The sequence below is a fragment of the Dipodomys spectabilis genome, unplaced genomic scaffold (genome assembly GCF_019054845.1).
Source record: "Dipodomys spectabilis isolate Male_0828 unplaced genomic scaffold, ASM1905484v1 ptg000026l, whole genome shotgun sequence".
Lineage (NCBI taxonomy): Eukaryota > Metazoa > Chordata > Mammalia > Rodentia > Heteromyidae > Dipodomys > Dipodomys spectabilis.
The window spans coordinates 2789952-2809251 of NW_024870703.1; the positions used below are offsets into that span (position 1 = coordinate 2789952).

The 19300-nt window shown below is 35.1% G+C and overlaps 1 protein-coding gene across 19 annotated transcripts in view; it reads left to right on the forward strand.

Moving 5' to 3' along the window:
* Nrxn1 (neurexin 1) overlaps positions 1–19300 on the forward strand; it is a 1031461-nt gene that overhangs the window by 867282 nt on the left and 144879 nt on the right. For all 19 annotated transcript variants that reach the window (XM_042675422.1, XM_042675423.1, XM_042675430.1 and 16 more), the window contains one exon: positions 7810–7981. In XM_042675422.1, coding sequence (XP_042531356.1) covers positions 7810–7981 — 172 coding nt within the window. The remainder of the gene's footprint in view (positions 1–7809; positions 7982–19300) is intronic.

Genomic DNA, 19300 nt, shown 5'->3' on the forward strand with positions numbered 1-19300 from the left:
CTTCCCCAATCAGAGAAGCACTAATTTAAAAAGAAACAACATCCAGGCATTCATCTGTTTTATAAATTTTGAAAAAACAAATCTAATGGAGATGGAAATTCACACTTATGTGTGTTTGGTATGTTTCAAAAAACTGATCTTGTAATGTCTTGTTTTCTCTTTCTTATTGATTTGCCTTCTTCTGAGCTTTTTCTTAGAACCATAATGTTATGAAAATGTGTGGAGGAACAGATTTTGTCTAATCAAACAGTCTTCATTTTATATACAACCATTGTAGCACATTTCACCCCACATGTGAGCACAATTATGTTTTAGATCCAACTAGTAGGCAAATGTTCTGAATTTGAATCTCATGGTTTCTGGTCCTTAGCTTATTCATTTCTAAACTAGTTGTCTTGCCAGGCAAATCTTTGTGAAGGGTAATGAGATATTATGTCCCCTAGCAAAACTGCAAGGACTGTATAGTTGAAGCATTAGCTCGCTATGAAGCTAAATTTGTTTGCCAAAGGAAAAACAATAATAGCAGTAGTAATAATAGACCACAGATGCCTTGCAAACACTAAGTACGCTAAAATAGATGTGTTTCCTCATTTGAAAAATAGCATATTGCATATAAATATTTTGGAATTTAATAGTAGACATAGTTGCGCACCTTGTGAGTAAAATGTAAACCACTGGACCATAGGCTTTAAAAGAGTGGGTTTTAATATGAATTATATTTCAAGTTAAAGAAGATGTGTTTTTGGATAATAATGTAATGGTAGTCTATTAGATATAATCTATTAGAATAGTCTATTAGAAAAATACCATAATTAATACATAACATTTTCCCTACCCTCAAGTTACTAGAAGGTTTAAACAGGCATATAATTGGGGTGGGGGGCTGTAAACAAGCATGTAAAAACTTCTAAGGGAGGCTGTGAGGAAAGACTGTCACAGGCTCACTGGATTCATTAAGGACCAAGAGGGGAAAGTATCTGTGAGGTAGTGGCATTTCAGGATAGAGTTTCACAGACTAAAGCAGCTGTCATAATCTGTAGAATTAGGGTATATTAGAAAACATATCTTGTCTTTAGTGAGGACTTTATAAGGAAAATTATTTTTTTAAATAGATTCCCCACAACTGACCAAAAACTAGATACTTTAAAGGAAATATTTCTGCTGTAGCATGGCCCTCACTCTTTTCCCACTTCGTATACCATATTGTGTGTCCCTACAAAAATCCAGTTATCTAGAAAGAAAGCTTCACTGTGCGGGAACTCTAAGGTTGCCTTGTTACCAAGGTCTTTCTGAAATACCAACACAGTTAAAGTCATTCCTTCTTAGAGAGCTCCACCAACTTGGCCAGACTCTAATACTCATACTTACTAGGGACGTCGTTTAGGAGACATCATTAAATTTCCCAATGGGAAAGAGATAGTGACATTTTCCTGCAGGTATGCTGGGAGCTGTGGGTATGCAGACAGGCAAGATAACACTGTAGATAGCACAACTCTAATACTTAGGGGCTGGAAAGAGAGGTAAGAGGAAAGGAAAACATTAGCTCGTAGGTGCTGTTTGAGTCTTCACTGGCCCCTGTGCAGGCTTGTCCCTGCAACACAGAAGAGGTTTCCCAAGACCCTGCAGACCTCTCTCCCAATGCGCCTGGCTGGGCTCAGGCACTTCCTACTCTGGGGTGGGGATGACTTTTTGCTTCTGTGGGTTATATTATTCAATAACCACTGTTTTAACTGGATAAAAAGATACTATCCAACAGGAAAATCAGAAGATAAAGCAGGAATGTCTTTTATTTGAAACCATGGTGCTTTGGAGTGGGGGTGGGTGGTATTAGCAGCTTAGTACCAAGTTCAAGCAAAAACAGCACTACTACTTAAGATAGCAGAGCATCTAGACTGGTAAGCACACATTTTACCAGCCAGTAGGGCCTCTAAGTCTTTCAGATGGAAATGTGTTTGGGTTAAATGAGTATTTAGGAGAAACAGGGGCATTGATTCTGATAGGAGAGAACAGGGGATTCTCTGAGCGTCTTTGAGAAGTTGCTCCTCTAGCAACAGTGACTGCAGGCCCAAATGCCACCTCCATTTTTTAAAACCTCCCTTCCCAGGTGAGGATTCATCTCTAGAGGGCAAAGCATAATATTCAAGCTGAGTTTGATTTCAATCAACAATGTAAATTTGGACTATAGAAGTCATCCTGGATTCTGAATTGAGTGTGGCCGTGAAGGCATTGCTTTCTGTTGGTGTCTTTTACTCTCTGAAGTGGGACCCTGGAGTATGAATCTGTAACAGTGTGGTGCTCATACCAGGAGCTTACAGGACATAAACAGGACTCCCACCTATCTCCCTGCCCCTGGGTTCATTCCTGAGGCTACTCTTTAAGAGGTTGGTAAACAAGTACATAAAAGGAGACAGTTTTCCACTTTTTTAAATTGATCTCTTGTTCTTGGCTTTGTTGAGCCAAACACCTCTACAGAAAATCCCCAGAACAGGGGAAAGAAAACTGTGAACTAATATTTAGTGTGGTATATGTGCATACTGTATATAAAGTTAAATGTTCATATATGCATATTCTGATTTGGAAATGATAATATAATTGTATCTGTGTCGTGTTAGCCTCTTGGCTGAAGTATGCCCTAGGTATCATGTTATCTTGGTTCAAACATTTTTCAAATGAGTGTTATTTCACATGGAATTAGCTAGTGCACTAAATTGCATAGTCACTTCCTCGAACTTTCAAGAGTCTTCCTGGTGTCGTATTTCATGATATTTCTTTTTAAATTGGTTTAATAATTCTAATCCTTATTCAGAAATGAGCTTTTGTGGGGAAAAATCAATAATTACCTTTGTCACTATTTATTTAATGAATCCATGGAAAGACTTCATTAAATTATAAATGCCTCATTACTGATATTCTTATAATAGATTTTTGAAATTATGGTCTGAGCCTGTTATTCATTTCAAGGGAGAAACAGATAATACAGAGAGATCGCTACATGTCCAGTGAAATGACTGCTGGTTTTGCTAATGCAATATTCATGAGAATTTGCCCAAGACAATCACATTTAATCCTGGAAAATAAGAATACAAAATGAATTCGTTTAAATTATAATTATCCATTGGCAAGAAAGTTTAACAAGATTTATTGTTTATGTAATTGAAATGACTTAATATCCTGTCAACATGTTTTGAGGATATTGTTTTGAGGACAGTTATAGTTTTTGAAGGGAAGCCTAATGTTGACCTTAAAAGATATATTTGATAGTAATGTTAATATAAAAGTATTAATTTTCAGAGGAAAATGACCCTTTGGCTATCACTTATGCTCAAATTGTTTTTCTAGGACTTTTCATGCAGTTTAGACTAAAGTAGAGAGTGTCCTAAGTGGGAAGGATCTATTGTTTAGAGTTCCTGGGGTACTGTTGAGCTTTATCCTAGCCAACTCTGCAGGGTTTAAGTCAGTGACAGGTCAAAGGTACTGAAAGTAGAGTTAGGAAGATCAACATATTCAAGAATAGACAGACATCATTTAAAAGTCAGGAGCTTTCTGGGCATCATTGACCTTCATTGTTCCTTAATTATTTCTTTATTGTGTTACAAAAAAAAAATCTATAAAATCTAGGAACTTTTACACTGTAGCAGATGAGCATTGTATATTTCAACTGCAGGAAACTGTAAAAACTGAAAAAAAAGTTAAACTTGCAAAACTGTTTTTTGAGTTTGGATTTCTTTTTTTTTTTCAGCTTTAGCATTGTAGTGATTCTATTCACAGAATTCAAATTCCCAAGTCTGAGGAAAATAGACCATGTCCTTGCTATCAGAACAAGTAAGAGACACATGTACTTTAGAGGAAAAAACTAAAATCCCCCTAAATAGGCAACGCCAGAGTAGCAAATGTCTTCATGGCAAGAGTTGCTGCCTAGGTTATGACCACACTATAAACCTGTTCTGAAAAAAGAGTTCTTCCTGACCCCCTGAGGAAGTTCATGGACAATGTCAACATTACTTTGGTCACGACCAGCTAGTAAGAGCCATCTGTTCACATTTAGACATGGAGAATAACTCCAGTTCATAGCAAATGCTTCAACTTAGCCTGTTAACTCCACTTAAGCAATACCAGAGATGATACCTGCACTGAGAGGGAAAACTCAATTGATTTTCCTTTTCCTTCCATGATTGTCATTTCTCCTCTTCCTCCCTGAAGGATTCAAGTGAGGGACAGAAAAGACCTTGCTTGGCTAACATCTATCTGGGCTCAGCCAAGGCTTGAAGCTTGCAAGGGTAGAGAGAGAACAGTTTCAAATGAGTGTTTTTAGATTTCTAAATCCCAGCACTAAAATTTCCATACCTAAAATTCCCTCCAATACGAAGGTTGGTCATTTATGGTTCCTACCTCAGCCATTGGGAATCTACAGTGGCAAGACTCCAAGTTCTTTCTGCTGATTTCTTTCCTCCTCAGTGGGCCTACTGAACAATATCTAACATGAACCTGTGCTGGGGGTCAAACTTCTGATCCACAGGTCCTATTCATGAGTCTTCTGTCTTAACAAACACACAAGTGGCCTGAGGTTCTGTAGCATCTTTGTTCTGTCATCAGGGATTCAATCATTCTTGGAGATATCTTAGGGTAGTGAAGTCTCAGGTTACCAGGGACCTGCTACCACCGGTACAAATTCCACAAGACACCTATAAAACTTTCTGAGCTGCTCCACTCAAGTCTTTTCTCCCTGCAGTGGAGATAAGAATACACTAATCTTCCACTTGGAAAGGACATTGCAAATCCAGACTCTATCTTGAAATTTGCTTCTAATGATCACTCTGACCTTGGCCTTTTCTCTGTTTTGTTTTGTTGTTGTTGTTTGTTTTGTCATTGTTGTTGTTTGTTTTTCTTTTGAACCTTACTAGTATTTGATCTCAGGGCTTCATGAGTTCTAGGCAAGAGCTCTACCACTTGAGCCATACCTCAGATGAGATCCTTTCTTTTGTGTTATTTTTGAGGTATTATCTTGCTGGGTCTGAGCTGGCCTGGATGTCCAGCTTTCTCTGTTCAGACAGAAACTCACAAACTTTTACCCCTGGAACCATAGTCCTCCTTATCTCAGCTTCTTAAATAGCTAGGATTACAAATGTAAGCCACCTGGCTTGGTCTTCCTTCCTTTTTTGGTGATCGGGCTTCAGGGCCCTAGAAATAGTTTTTAATGCAGTTCTCCTTTCAAGTCTAGTTTAAGCAATTTTGTATTTAATTTTGTGAAAATGGAAACCACAATCTGCTTTTAGACTTGCCACCAAGCTGGAACTAAAACGAACAAACAAATCTCATTTTAACCCCTCATTTTAACGTCTTAATTGCTTACAATGCATCATAAAATGATTTCAAATAGGCATTGATCCATATCTACCAACCAAATGACAATCCAAATTCCCATGATGTTTCTATTTTAGCAGGGGAGATAAAACAGGTAGCAAAAAAATCACAAGATTTACCAACTCTCATAAAGGTAGCTATAGGATTACCCAGTGCTCTTCTATTGAGGACTGTGTAGTAATTGACAGCACAGACCCTGCCTGGGGTCTTGAATCAGACTGCCTGGCCTTGAATCATAGATATTTTTGTTCTAGTTGTTACATAATCATTTTGTGCCTCAGTCTTCTCATGTATAATATGGAGTCAAAAATATTACTTCCTCCTGGAACTGTTATGAGGTATACCAGACTTGGTCTTTATTAAGCATTTTGAACACTAAATACATATTTGACTGTTAATAATCTGAGTCAGGGCTGGGAAGGTAGCTTGGTGGTAGAGCACTTGACTTGCATGCATGAAGCCTTGGGTTCTATTCCTCAGCACCACATGAGCAGAAAATGCCAGACGTGGCGCTATGGCTCAAGTGGTAGAGTGCTACCCTTGAGCTGAAGAGCTGAGGGACAGTGCCCAGGCCCAGAGTTCAGGCCCCACAGCCAACAACAACAACAAATAATAATAATAATAAAAATAACCTGAGTCAACATGGGAAGAACAGTTTTAATACGTGTACAGACTTTTGGTATGTTTCCCTTGAAATTAGTTTTGTTTTAAATTTCTGCTCATATCTTATTATCTTTACATTTTAAGTATATGCTATTGTAAACCATTTTTGGTAATTCTGTAGAAAAATTTAGGTAATCAATATTTTCATATTTTAATCAAAATAAAAATCTTATTCATGGGCTTATGGAGACTTCTTAAAAATTTTAATAGCATGTATCACATATTTTTATGCATACTCATAAAGTTCTCATTGTAGCAGGATCTCTATTTGCTCATTTTCAATGAATTACTTAAATGAGGTGTTTTCATATTTTGCATATATTTATATTTTACAATGTATTGTTACAGTTTAACACTACAGGAAATTGTAAGACTTTAAGAGATATGATGTGTAGGTTATATAACAAAAGGAAGTACATTTTAAAGTCAAACTTATCCCTCCAGCCTAAAGAAAATAAAAACAAAAAATAAAACATCAAACTACTTTTTCATGAGAGAGCCTGTAGGGATGGTAGGTAACAGCAAGGAGATAAAACAAATAAGCTCGGGATGTTTGCATCAACAGGACAATCGATGAACAATGTCACAAATAATGTGTACACTTCCCTTCAATGAATGCAGTCATACCCATGACTATGCCCCCCCACTTCCCAACAACACTTCTCAATGTAACTTGGAACATTGTCTGGCCCACATCATTTTAAGGATGAGAATCCAACAAGGCACCAAGAGAATGTAGTCAAATAATCCTTCAGGCTTAAAATTTCTTTAGGAACAGATGGCTGTGTGTCCTCTCAACCATTTCTCAACTGAGGTTTGATAAAAGGCAGGCTATAAACACTCCGAGGTTCTGGGTTCTGACAAAAGTGTAGGAATTCTGCACTGTGGATTAAAGGGCAACTTCTCATGCTTTACAAATGGACTGAACTCATCATGGAGTTGCTGGTCCCACTTCTCAGCAGCACGAGACACAGCACATGTTTCTGTTTGCCGCCTCATGCTCTGAACCTCAAAGCCAACCGCCACAACTCTACACTTAGAATGCTTGGTGAAATGTTTCTTAGAACAATTATGATAGCTTATAGATAACTTTCTTTTTAGCTTCATCCTAGCTTAATCTGAAAAAGAAGCAATGGAATCCTATTTCTAATCTATCTCCATGAACTCACATGGCCTCAATCAAGTCTTTCTTAGTATCTCTTATGTCATAGTTTTATCATCTGTAAAATAAACATGCTGAAGAAATTTTAGGCTGTTAGCATTCAGTAATTTTGTAAATAATGAATAAGAAATTGCTCATATTAAATGCCTATCTTGATGTCCCATTCCTTTTAGAATGATTTCCTGGATTGTGGGCATTTGGCACTTATTTCTAAACAGACCTTAATGTTCTTTTTTTTCCAGTTAAAAGGGAGAATAGCAAGTCTCATTTTTCTTGTGAAATGGGGAGAGTGGACTAATGGCGGTGGGAAAGGACTTGAAAGGATGTCCTTTTATACTGGCAGCTGGGCACCTTCCTCATGATCAGCCTCTGGGAAGAAAAGTGTGTCTTTTGGAATATTAATTATCTATGAAAAAGATGGTTCAGATTTGCCCAAATATTAAGAATTTTGCCTCTTTTTTTAACTACATGCAGTTTTTTTCAGAAGTAAAAATCAGAGGCAAACAGCTGTCATTCAGAGCATGCTCTTGAATAAGATCTTGCAATTCTTCTTGAATGCTTACTGATCAATCTGAGCTAATTCGGGTTTTTTTGTTTGTTTGTTTGTTTCTCCTTTGTTCCAGCATCAAGGCAAAATTGGGGTTAAGTTTAATGTTGGGACAGACGACATCGCCATTGAAGAGTCCAATGCAATCATTAACGATGGGAAATACCATGTAGTGCGATTCACAAGGAGTGGCGGCAATGCCACGTTACAGGTGGACAGCTGGCCCGTGATTGAGCGCTACCCTGCAGGTATGCCAGTAAATATGTATCTGGGAAAGATTTTTATGAAACACAAACTGAAAAACAAAAGCACTGTTTTGTGTCCATTTCTCCAAAATATGATTTTCTGAGAAACCATCAAATATTTATTGGACTTTAGAGTCATGTCAATGTAATTCTGTCCTCGACTGTTCTTGCTACCGTTTACCAATGGCATTTTATAGGTGAACTTGAAGGCACATGCTATCGTTTGCAAAATCTAGGACATCAATGAAACAAACAAAAAAAGCACACATCAAAGGCATATCACGTCAAAACTCTTTTCTTTACTGAATCCTTGCATTTGAACAAAGGAAAGGCTTTGTCAAAAGTAACAAAGGTAAAATTTTAAACCAAGGGAGAATAGATTATAACACCTTTCTTTTTTTCTGGAGACAGCAAGGCTAGACTATTCCTTTGATGGTAAAGCACAGTTGGGATTCACGAATCATGTAGGAAGAGCAGGAGGCCAGCAGAGAGCATCAGAATCAGCAGTAATTAGTACAAAGGCACTGTCAATTAGCAGACAGAACATGTATGTACAAGGAGTCTCTTGTTTTCATGTAACCATGGAACTCCGTGAGGATTCTGGGATACAACTATCTATTACTCATTTGAAGTCTGTAAAAATGATGGTGTTTTATATAGCTCACTATAATACAGTATACAGAGCCAGTATAAAACAATTTTTCATCTGTCACAAGGAAAGTGATAGCCATGTGTATATAGAATTAACTCTTCTGTTACAACTACCTGCCACTTGGAAGAAGAAATTTAATGATATCACTAATGAATTAAATAAATCCCAATTTTTCCTTAGTACTGTCTCACAATAGGAAATGAAATGTGGCTGGTGCTTCAATTCATATCATTTTCCATCTTCAAGTCCCAGTTCTAAATTATTCTATAAGACTGCTCTTTGGGAAATACATGTGTTTTTTTAACTTTGCATAAGATTAAACTTTTATATGATAAAATTTGAAAGGAAGTAAATTTGAAAGGGTCTGTTATAATACTGTCAAATAATAAGCACTCAAAAATATTTTCCAAATTGGTATCCTCGGAATTTTCACAACTTTTACACAACAAGTATGAAAGCATAGTACTTCTGTTGGTATCTATAGTAGAATAAGGGAATGGAAGATCTGAAAGGAAATTAATTTTAAAGCATATATATTACACATACAGTCTGACAATTCTATTGCATTCACTGAAATCCTAATACATACATACTTTTCAAAAACTAATATCTACAACCACATTGGAATTATAAAAGACAATTTTCCCAAAAATACAGATTTGTCAGTCCCTGTTTTCTGAGAGGAAGTTATTGCATTTGATGTGATATAAAGTGGGAAAGATAACATCTAGGCTTTGGTCCAGGGTGGTATCAGCTGTGAACTGTAGACTTGAACTTGGATAAACAACATTCCTTCCAATTGGTAGCATAGGATGGCATCTCAAAGTCTAGCTTTGTTTCAAGAGTTAATGCTTTAAAAATCATCTGTGTTTCCTAAGTTTTATGAGAACTGCCCAACATGTTACCTTTAAGAACCATTAATAATTTCTGTTATTGTTTGAAATTAGTAATATTTACCTACCTATCTAGAGGAAGTTCTGCTCAATGTAATTTGGGGAATTCTGAGAAAACTAAATTAACTAACTTTGTTTTATTTTGTTATTTTATGTTAGCTATATGCACATTACATCTACAAACAGAAATATGGCTACACACACACACACATATATATATATATATACATATATCACAAATAGAGATGATCCAAATCTGGAGTGATAATACATTCCATACATTTTAGTAAACAATGTTTCCTTATCTCACAACTTTATTCTATGTGATTAATAATCTTATCAATGTGTGGATACTGCATACACAGATAACTGTGTATAGGATCAAGAATTGGTCTGGTCCCTGCTTTTCTTGTTACAGGCTAAAGTCCAATTTGATATAAAATACACATACAAAAATTTAATTATATGTAAAAACTCAGAAAAGTCACCATCAAAAGTTTTAATTAAGGGCAGGTGTTGGTGGTGTATGCCTGTAATCCTAGCAAAAAGGAGGCTGGGATCTGAGGATTGTGGTTTGAAGCCAGTTTGTGAAAAAAAATAAATCTATGATACTATTACTTCCAATTAACCACCAAAGAGCCAAAAATGGAGCTGTGACTCAAGTGGTAGAGTGCCAGCCTTAAGCGAGAAAACTCAGGGACAGTTTTCAAGTCCCAGTGCCAGCACACTTAAAAAAAATCAAATAATCATCAGCTCTGTATGAATTTTAACGTGATGCTAGAGGAGAAGAAAATTTCAAATGCCCCTTTCTCCTGGAACTTCCTTGCCAGGAGGGCCATAAGAGGCTGAACACAACTTTTAATTTGTGTGTTATAAAGATTGAAGCTTTTAGAACAAAGGGATTTTTGAATATGAGTTCAATATCAAGGTCTAGGGTAGTATGGCTTTTTATTGGTCTGTGGTGTGGCTATTTTTATTTTTAAAATTTGAAGTAAGGGATTGTTATTCATTAGACAAGCACCTGACTAATGCTTTTACCATCAAATCCTATCATCAAAGAAGCAGGAGAGGAACCAACAGACTATATTTGGTTCCTTTTAAAGTGCCTGCGCTGAAAAATATAGGTAATAAGGGTTGAAATTAGTAATTAAGTATAGCACTTAACCTTCCATTATAGGGCTTTGTGGTAAGTGCTTTTATATGAAGCAATTCATCTGTAGCAACACTATACCTTTAATGAAAAGCACCTAACGCATTGACCAGTGGTATTACCCTGTAATTGTCTGGATGGCTTTCATCGGGAAACTAATTAGTAGAGGTAAATTTTATGCTCTTTTGGAGAATATGAGATATTCCTATATCCAACAGTTCACATTTTAGAATAAATATTGAATTTTTTCTGAATAGCAGACTTAGTTTCCATTATTTTCTATGCATGGAGCGAAGTACTGAAATAATATTGTGTGCAAACCATTTAAAGCTGAGAAAGCCAATTTTTGGTTCATGCCAGGTAAATCTCAAGAATATAATACATCATTAATTTCTGATTTGCCCCTGATTACAGTTACACTGCAATTTTTTCTCAACCAAAATAGAGCCTCCTCTTCCCATAACATTAATCCACAAAGCCTAATATCATCCCATTTGACCAAAGTCTAGATTACTCTAAACAAGTAACAGCAATCTTTGAAGATAAAATTCTGAATTCACTTGAATGCCACTGAATGCCAAATAATTTCTTTTATACTTTCTCACTGTCAGATATCCATTCTATTCCTAAGCTAGCACATTAACTCAGATCCACATAAAGAGATCCAGGCTTACACTTCCAATTAGAAAGATTATTTTTAAATGTTGGAAATTAAGCAGATTATACATAGAAAAATATGAGAATATTTCAGATTTAGCTAAGAATAAAAAATGAAATGGAAATAAAGAGCAAAAATTTTCAAAGAGGAATTTTGGAATCAGTAGTACATAGTACACTATGAAAATAAATAATTTGATAACTCTTTTTTTTTTGGTCAGTCGTGGGGCTTGAACTCTGGGCCTGGGTGTTGTCCCTGAGCTCTTCAGCTCAAGGGGAGGGCTCTACCACTTGAGCTACAGTGTCACTTCTGATTTTCTAGTGAGGAACAAATAATTAGCTTAAGGAGATTTTTGATGCTTGTATTTATTTTGATGGGATTACCAAGAAAAAATAGACAGTGAAAGTATTCAAAGAACAATCAAACAGTCCATATGTTAAAAAAAAAAAAAACTAAGAGAGATGTGACAAAATAGGAATATATAATATACCCCAATAAAAGATATCCTATATCCTTCACTTTTTGTTTTCTCATTTCTCTTCTCTTCATCTTCCTATTTTTCTCTGTTCTCGCTTCTTGTCTCCCTCCCTGTTCCCTTCTCTCTTCTCTCTTCTCTCTTCTCTCCCTCCTTTCCCTCCTCTCCAGCACAATAATTTTATAGTGTTTCACTAGGAGGCACTAGATACTAATGAACTGGAAACCTGTGGTAGGAATATACTGAAATGAAAGACAATGATATTTGATTGCTAAAAAATTAGTCTGGCTAGGTCAAATGAAATGCCCTAAACTGTCATAGTTAGTAGTAGAGTTTAATTGCTGCTACTTTAAAGAAAGGAGCAACTGTGGAATGTTGTGGTGAGGGCTGGGAGGACAAGAATAACCCTTAGAAAACTTTAAAAAACAACAACAACAACAAAAAAAACCACCACAACCACACCATTCAGCTGGAAGGTCTTCTGTGTATTAACTCTAACTTGAAAATCTTATTTTCATTGGTGAAAGATAGTAAAATATTTCAGGCCTCGGAGAAGCCCTACTGGTTATTTGTCTTTATATTTTACACAATTAGCTTAGATGAATTGATTTGTAAATTCAAGTCCCCAACAATGTGTTTGTTATTTAAGTCATTTTTTTATTCATTGTTTTCTATGTTGATCCTAAAGTATTGATTAAATTTGGTAACTTTGGTTTTGCACATTTATATTTAACTTTTTTTTAAACTAGGAGTGACTAAGAAATCTACTTCATTATAACCATAACATTTGAAGGAGCAAAAGTTCCATGTTCTGTTCTAGCTTCTTCATTAATCAGAACACCAGATAGAATTTTGAAAAAGTCATGTGATTTGCTGGATGATTTTTACTCTGCTAGCTATTAGCTAAGTCAATACTATACTTGGGGTCTTTTGTCTGTAAGCTATACATGTTTATGCCATGGAGACAGGAATTAACACAGATTATTAGGTTAATCTTGCAGCATGGTATAGCTAAAAATTCATGGATTATATTAACAATCATAGGTATCTGTTATTCTGTGTCTCAGTGCTATTTCTGCTGATCCACACATGCTATATATGTTTTAAATAAAAACACATGGAATAATGATGATAGTTTACTCACAAAAACAATATTTATTGTGTCTTGACAAAAATTGTCAAGCAATAATACTCACTAGTAGGTATGAAAACTTAATCAGCAAATTAAGTAAACATGTATAGATTAGTAAAATTAGAATATTAGAATCCTTAATGCATCTTTGAAAGAAAGACACATTAGTAGAAGAGTAGCTGTATATTTTGGTTATGTATGACTGTAGCCAGTAGTAAACACATAACCCAATGTCACGTCCTTCCTATAAAACTGAGATAGCAAAAAATATAAATTTCTTGTAGAAACTAAGAACCAGTCCAAAACAAGTAAAAACATTTCAAAATAGATGTCCAGTTTGGGGTTGAGTTTAACAAAAGAAATAATAGCAAGGGCTTGACCCATCATAGACAATTAACAATTGACTAATTCTAGACTCCTTATTTAACTCCTGGGGCAAATTACTGTCTTTTGCTGGTGTTTTTTTTTTTTTTTTAGCCAAAATATATGCTTAGGCTTTGTGAATAATTATTTTATTTCATAAATGTTTGCCATCTGTTTGACATAGCTGTCAGTTAATCAAAAATTTCCATAATAAATTTCATATATTCTCAGAAATCCTAGAACAAGTGTTGAACTCTGATAACTTTTCCTGTTAATTATATTTTTTCATAGCATTCAACCTATCTGGGACTTTGGATATATTTTCAATGATGAAGCATAACAAACACTTTATGGAGACATACAGTTCATATGCCTGCCTGAAATTCTCAACTTAGATTCAAAGAATGTGTGTCCAAGGAAATTGAAACATACGATCTATTCTTAGATTTCTCAATTGTTTTTACATTCTCTATCACCTAGATTTTTACATATATTAGAATATTTTTGTTGTTGTAATACATTAGTTTTTAAAAATCTAAAAACAATAAGTACTTTAGATAGCTTGATGAGTGTTGGATTCTTTGGCCTGCTTTGACTGTCAAAGATATAATATGCAGCTATTTTCCAGATATTATTCTCTATAATACACCAAAAGCAAAGCATGGTATCTTAACAAGGCTAGTTCATCTTTTTAATGTAACATGACTTGTCTCATTTTTAAAATGAAACTCATACAGTTTAGCTCTAAGCTGCTTGCTTTGTTCTATTTTTGACTTGATTTATGGGAGTATTTTTCATGTTCTATCCTAGGAAACATGTCAATGAAACTGTGACCTCCAGAAAACTGTTAACACTAAAGGCTAAACTATCTGTCTTCTATCAGTATTCTGCCCATTGTAATCAGGGCAGATTCTCACAGAGCTAAATTAATCATTGTCTACAAGACAAGATCATTCAAAAATCCCAGTTGACCTTAGAAAACAACTGTATTATTAGATGTTTATTGCTGACAGAACAGAAATTATCCGATAAAAACGTACATATCAGATACAAACGATGTAAGAAACTTCTGTGAATGATGGAGAAAAATACAATTCAACATTTTGTCCTTCTCTTTCTCCCTCTCTCTCTCTCTTCTTCTTCTCTTATGCCTTCTCCTTCTCTCCCTCTCCTTCTCCCTCTCCTCCCTCTCCCTCTTTTCCCTCTCCCTCTCCCTTTTTTGTAATTTCTCTCCTTCTCTATCTTCATCTATCTCTCTTTCCTTGTTTGTCTTTGTCTCTTTCTCTGTCCCTCTGTCTCTCAGTCTCTGTCTCAGCCTTTCTCTTTGTTTCTATTATTCTTCTACAATTTCCTTTCACTTTAATCCATTTTACAATAAAGCCAAAAGAATGGAGTTTTATGACATCATATAAAGACCCTCAATGAAATAGAATAATATTTAAAAATGCACAATTTCCCTATATTTGTGGTGGAAAACAAACACATTTAAAGAATAAATTCTATTTTGAAACATTTAATAAATAAGAATTTTCTTCATTTTGTTTTTACTTTTCACTGGTCCTTTTTGCTTGGACAAATTCTCAAATTCTATTACTTAGAAACCAACCAATACAAATCAATATTTATTGATCACTAGTACATTCAAGGAGTTTTGCTAAATAGATTAAATCTATGCTATGTAAAAATAGCAACCTTTCAGCCAGGCACCAGTGGATCAAGCCTAAAATCCTAGGTACTCAAGTGTATGAGATCCAGTGGACCATAGATTGAGATAAGTGCTTAGGGGAATAACAAAGTGCTGAACAAAGGTCACAGGATGATCCCATTGTAACAGTGACACTCGGTATATTGGAAATGAACTTTACAACTTGGGGGGAAGGGGAGGAGTGAGAGAGGGGAGGGGAGGAGGTATAGTTAGAGGAAAACAGAAGAGAGGGTATCAATTCTCAACAAGAAATGTACTCATTACCTTCCTCATGTAACTGTAACCCCTCTGTACAGGATCTTCACAATAAAATTTTAAAAATATAAAAAAATGAATTATCAGCAAGAAACAGGGCTGAAGGTGTGGCTCAAGTGCTGGAGAGCAGCAAAGCAAGGAAGTTAAGCAATTCCACATTCTAGGACTAATAAAAAGAAAAATGAAGTTCTGAATCATGATTCCTAGATTCCTATTCACTCTTAAGCTTCATATTTTTATTTTTCCACTGTACACTGTATTTAGAGATTTAAATTTCCTTTTTTTATCTCCTTTTCTCACCTCTCTTTCCTATAAAGGAAATGTCTATTAGGAAGATTTAGATTGGCTTCCTCCACAATTTTTTACTCTTCTCTCAACTTCTCTTTTGTTTCAAATCCTGAAAGACTTCCTAGAGTTTGCATGTGACATAATCAACAAATTAAACCAAATAATTATTTGTCTTCTGAGAAGTGTTTAGAAGATAAATCTGCCTTCCTTATGCAAACCAAATAAGTACAAATAAATACAAAATTTAAAAGGTTCACATCTCATGTCTTCTCTTTCTCCTTTGTTCTCTCTCAATCTCTTTCTCTCTCCTTCTCTCTCCTTTCCATCTCCTCCTTTCCTTCTTTCCTCCTCCTTCCTCTTCTATCAATCCCTCCCTTTCCTCCCTCCCTCCCCACTCTTTCTCCTCTTTCTCTCTCTCACTCTCTCTCTCTCTCCCTCTCTCTCTCAACTTTAAAGTGCTAGGATTATTGATGTACATCACCATACCTAGCAAGTTATTATTAAATTTTTTTGTCGGTTTTGGGGCCTGAACTCTGGGCCTGGGCACTGTCCCAGATCTCTACAGATCAAGGTTAGCACTTTACCACTTAAGCCACAGGGTCACTTCCGGCTTTTTCTGCTTTTGTGGTGCTGAGAAATCAAACCCTGGACCTCATGCATGCAAGGCAAGCACTCTACCACTGAGCCACCTTCCCAGCCCCACAAGTTAAATTCTTATTACAAGGTAGATAAATACTAATTTCATTTCAATAAAAGTATTTATTTTAAACAAGATCATAGCATTATTTATGATGAATTTAAATAAAAGTTTCTAAAGGTACTGTCTTGACATTGCAGTGAAGGGCTTTTCTTAAATTATAATCAGATTAATGAATCTACCTGCTGGTTATATATAAATTGACCATATCAGATATAAAAAATATAACCACCAATATAAATTTAAATTTTAAGAAAGTGAGATGGAAAAGAGTTTTAAAAAGAAAGATTAAATGCCAAAAATTACACTTTGATGAACATTAATAGGCTTTCAGAAAACTTCAAATGCTTTTCAGTTGATTTTAGTAAGATTTCTAGTTTTTTAAAAGTGCTGGTACCTTGTAGTGTAATTATCTGAGATTAATGGAAGATAAATCATGTTAACAACTCAATGCAAGCTTTTTCTTTCTTAACACTTTCCCAATTCATCTGGCTTTATATCTTCTTATGAGGTTTTTATTAAATTTCCCAGAAATATTTATATATTTTTGATGAATACATATACATTTTTAAACTTACTGTGTGATTTTTATCATCTCAGATTTGAATGTCATTATTTGAGCAACAACCATTAACCAGTCTCATGGTTCTCATGCCATTTCTTTTTGGCCAATCATCTGTCTATTCTTCTTGCCAGCTTAGAAATAAAAGGTCATGTGATCAAATGTGACCGAGTATTAAAAAGTTAAAATACCATGTCCTGGCATCAAGGACTTTTGTAGACTCACTGCCTCTCTAAAACCTTGATATATTTGCAGATATACAGAACATTATGCATATTAGTATTAGGAGACACTGCTCAACCTCTTTATGGATCACCTCTGTTCCATGTGATTTTTGAGGACATTGAGAATTTAGAGGAAAAAAAATGAAATGTGCCTTCTGTGTCCTTAATTAACCTTGTAATGATAACCTTCTAGACACGGATGTAGCCCTCTGGATATAGCCTTTACTAGCTCAGATAAAATTGTTTTCCATTAATAGAATAACATTTATACTTCCAATTTAGAGAAAAATTATTCTCTCAGCTGTGACTGTAAGGATGTCATAATCCTTCTAATACTTGTATTTGAGCCCAGATACATGCAGCAGCAAAAAGAAAACTCTTGATCTCATGTACTTCCTGATAAGATATTCTGAGAAAGCATTTCACTGGTAGTTTTGATAATGTCTATAAAACTCATAATCTGATCATGGAGAACCCAAAGGGCATACCTTACCCAATAGCGACCAATTTTCTTCATAAGTATGAAATGCATAAATGGCCAAGAAATGCAGCTCTGATGTAACAAAGGAGACATGGAAATTCAGTGTCGAATGAAATCTACATTGGATCACAGCATATAATAGACATATTAGGTCAAGACTGGTGAAAAACTAGTGAATTGTACATGTTAGTCAATATCTGATTACTCATACAAATTCATTGATTCTGAGAGTTATCCAAATTTTAATTAAGTTCTTAGTAGAGGAGAGAGAAGTAAAATAAAAACTACCTGGAACTCTCATTCTCTCCTTTTTGTAACTCTTCTACTAATTGGATTATGTTTCAAAATTTTAAAAATCTGACAATAGTTTCTACTTAAGAATACCTTTCACTCACTTATTTTATCATGCACAAAGAAGTAACTTAAACAATAAAACTTAAGTGTCTGTGGAACTGTCAATCACGTGTATTTGTTGTAGAAATCTTTATCTTCACATGAAAAATACATTTAGTCCTAGGGAATATAAACTTAATTTTGTGACAATCCAAAGGCATAACCTAATTGAATGCAGTGACTTCTTAATTAAGACAGAGTGATATAATAACTACCAAAAGCTGTTGAAGTCTGAAGCCTTTAAATAGATCATATATTAAAATTTAAATTCTGATGATGAATATTTTGTGTCACATCTAGTCTCATGGGTAGAAAAATTCCCAAAGATAGACTTTCATCTTCAACATTTGAAAGGCTGTTTTGTTTTTAGCCTTATGAATTAGACTGCCTTAAACAGCCTCTCTACTCCCTGGAAATGTGAGACTGAGTTTCTTCATGTTAGGTTTTATTGAGGTAATTTGTCATCTTGAGTGCATTCTCTGTATTGGTGGCCAGGATATTTTAAATGCCCATGGAGAATTCAAAAGAAAATAGATCTAATATAAGTTCATCTAGATATTACCATATGCATTTCCAATGATGTATTTTTAACTAGATTTATGAGATATAAAACTGGAACAAAAAGAGGAACATTTTCCTTTTTTCCGGAGAATGTTGACTAATTGATAATGTGCCATAACGATTTTTCAGGGTCACCTTTGCTGGAGCATTTTTTTTAAGTCCACATAGTCTTCTGTCCTCTCATTTATTATTTTTACTGCTCAAGTTGGCAAAGAACCTGGATGAGAGTGCCTTTTGTGCTTAGAGGAAAAACAAACAAAAGAAAAGAAGCTTTAAAATACACTGCCTAGATAGAAAAGGGCAGAATGGTTACAATCCCTGTAGGGAGCAGGGATGGGATAATAAGGCAAGGCCTGTGTTTTACAGAAAAGGAGTTAAAATAGAAGGTTGCATCCATCAAATTGATGCAATAAAAGCAACCAACACTGCATTCATATTTGGGTTGAATAATTCATATTTGGGTACAGTAATTCACCCCAAATCTTAGATGTTCACAAAACTTTTAAATTTTTGCCTTCAAGTGATATTGTAAGATTACTTTTTTCAATTGTGAGTTAGAAATACAGTTAGTGATAGGCCTTTGTATGTAAGATTATGTTGTAAGGTAGACATAAAAATCTATGTAAGTGTACATACTACTTCAGTAACACCCCAAAATGATGTTTATTTATTTTATGTGGGGAGGAGGGCCAGGGGGCTTGAACTCAGGATTTGGAAACTGTCCTTGAGGCTTTTTACTCAAGGCTAGCATTCTACTTCTTGAGCCATAACCCCACTTCCAGCTTTTTGGTGGTTATTTAGAGATAAATGTCTCATGGACTTTCCTGCCCTGA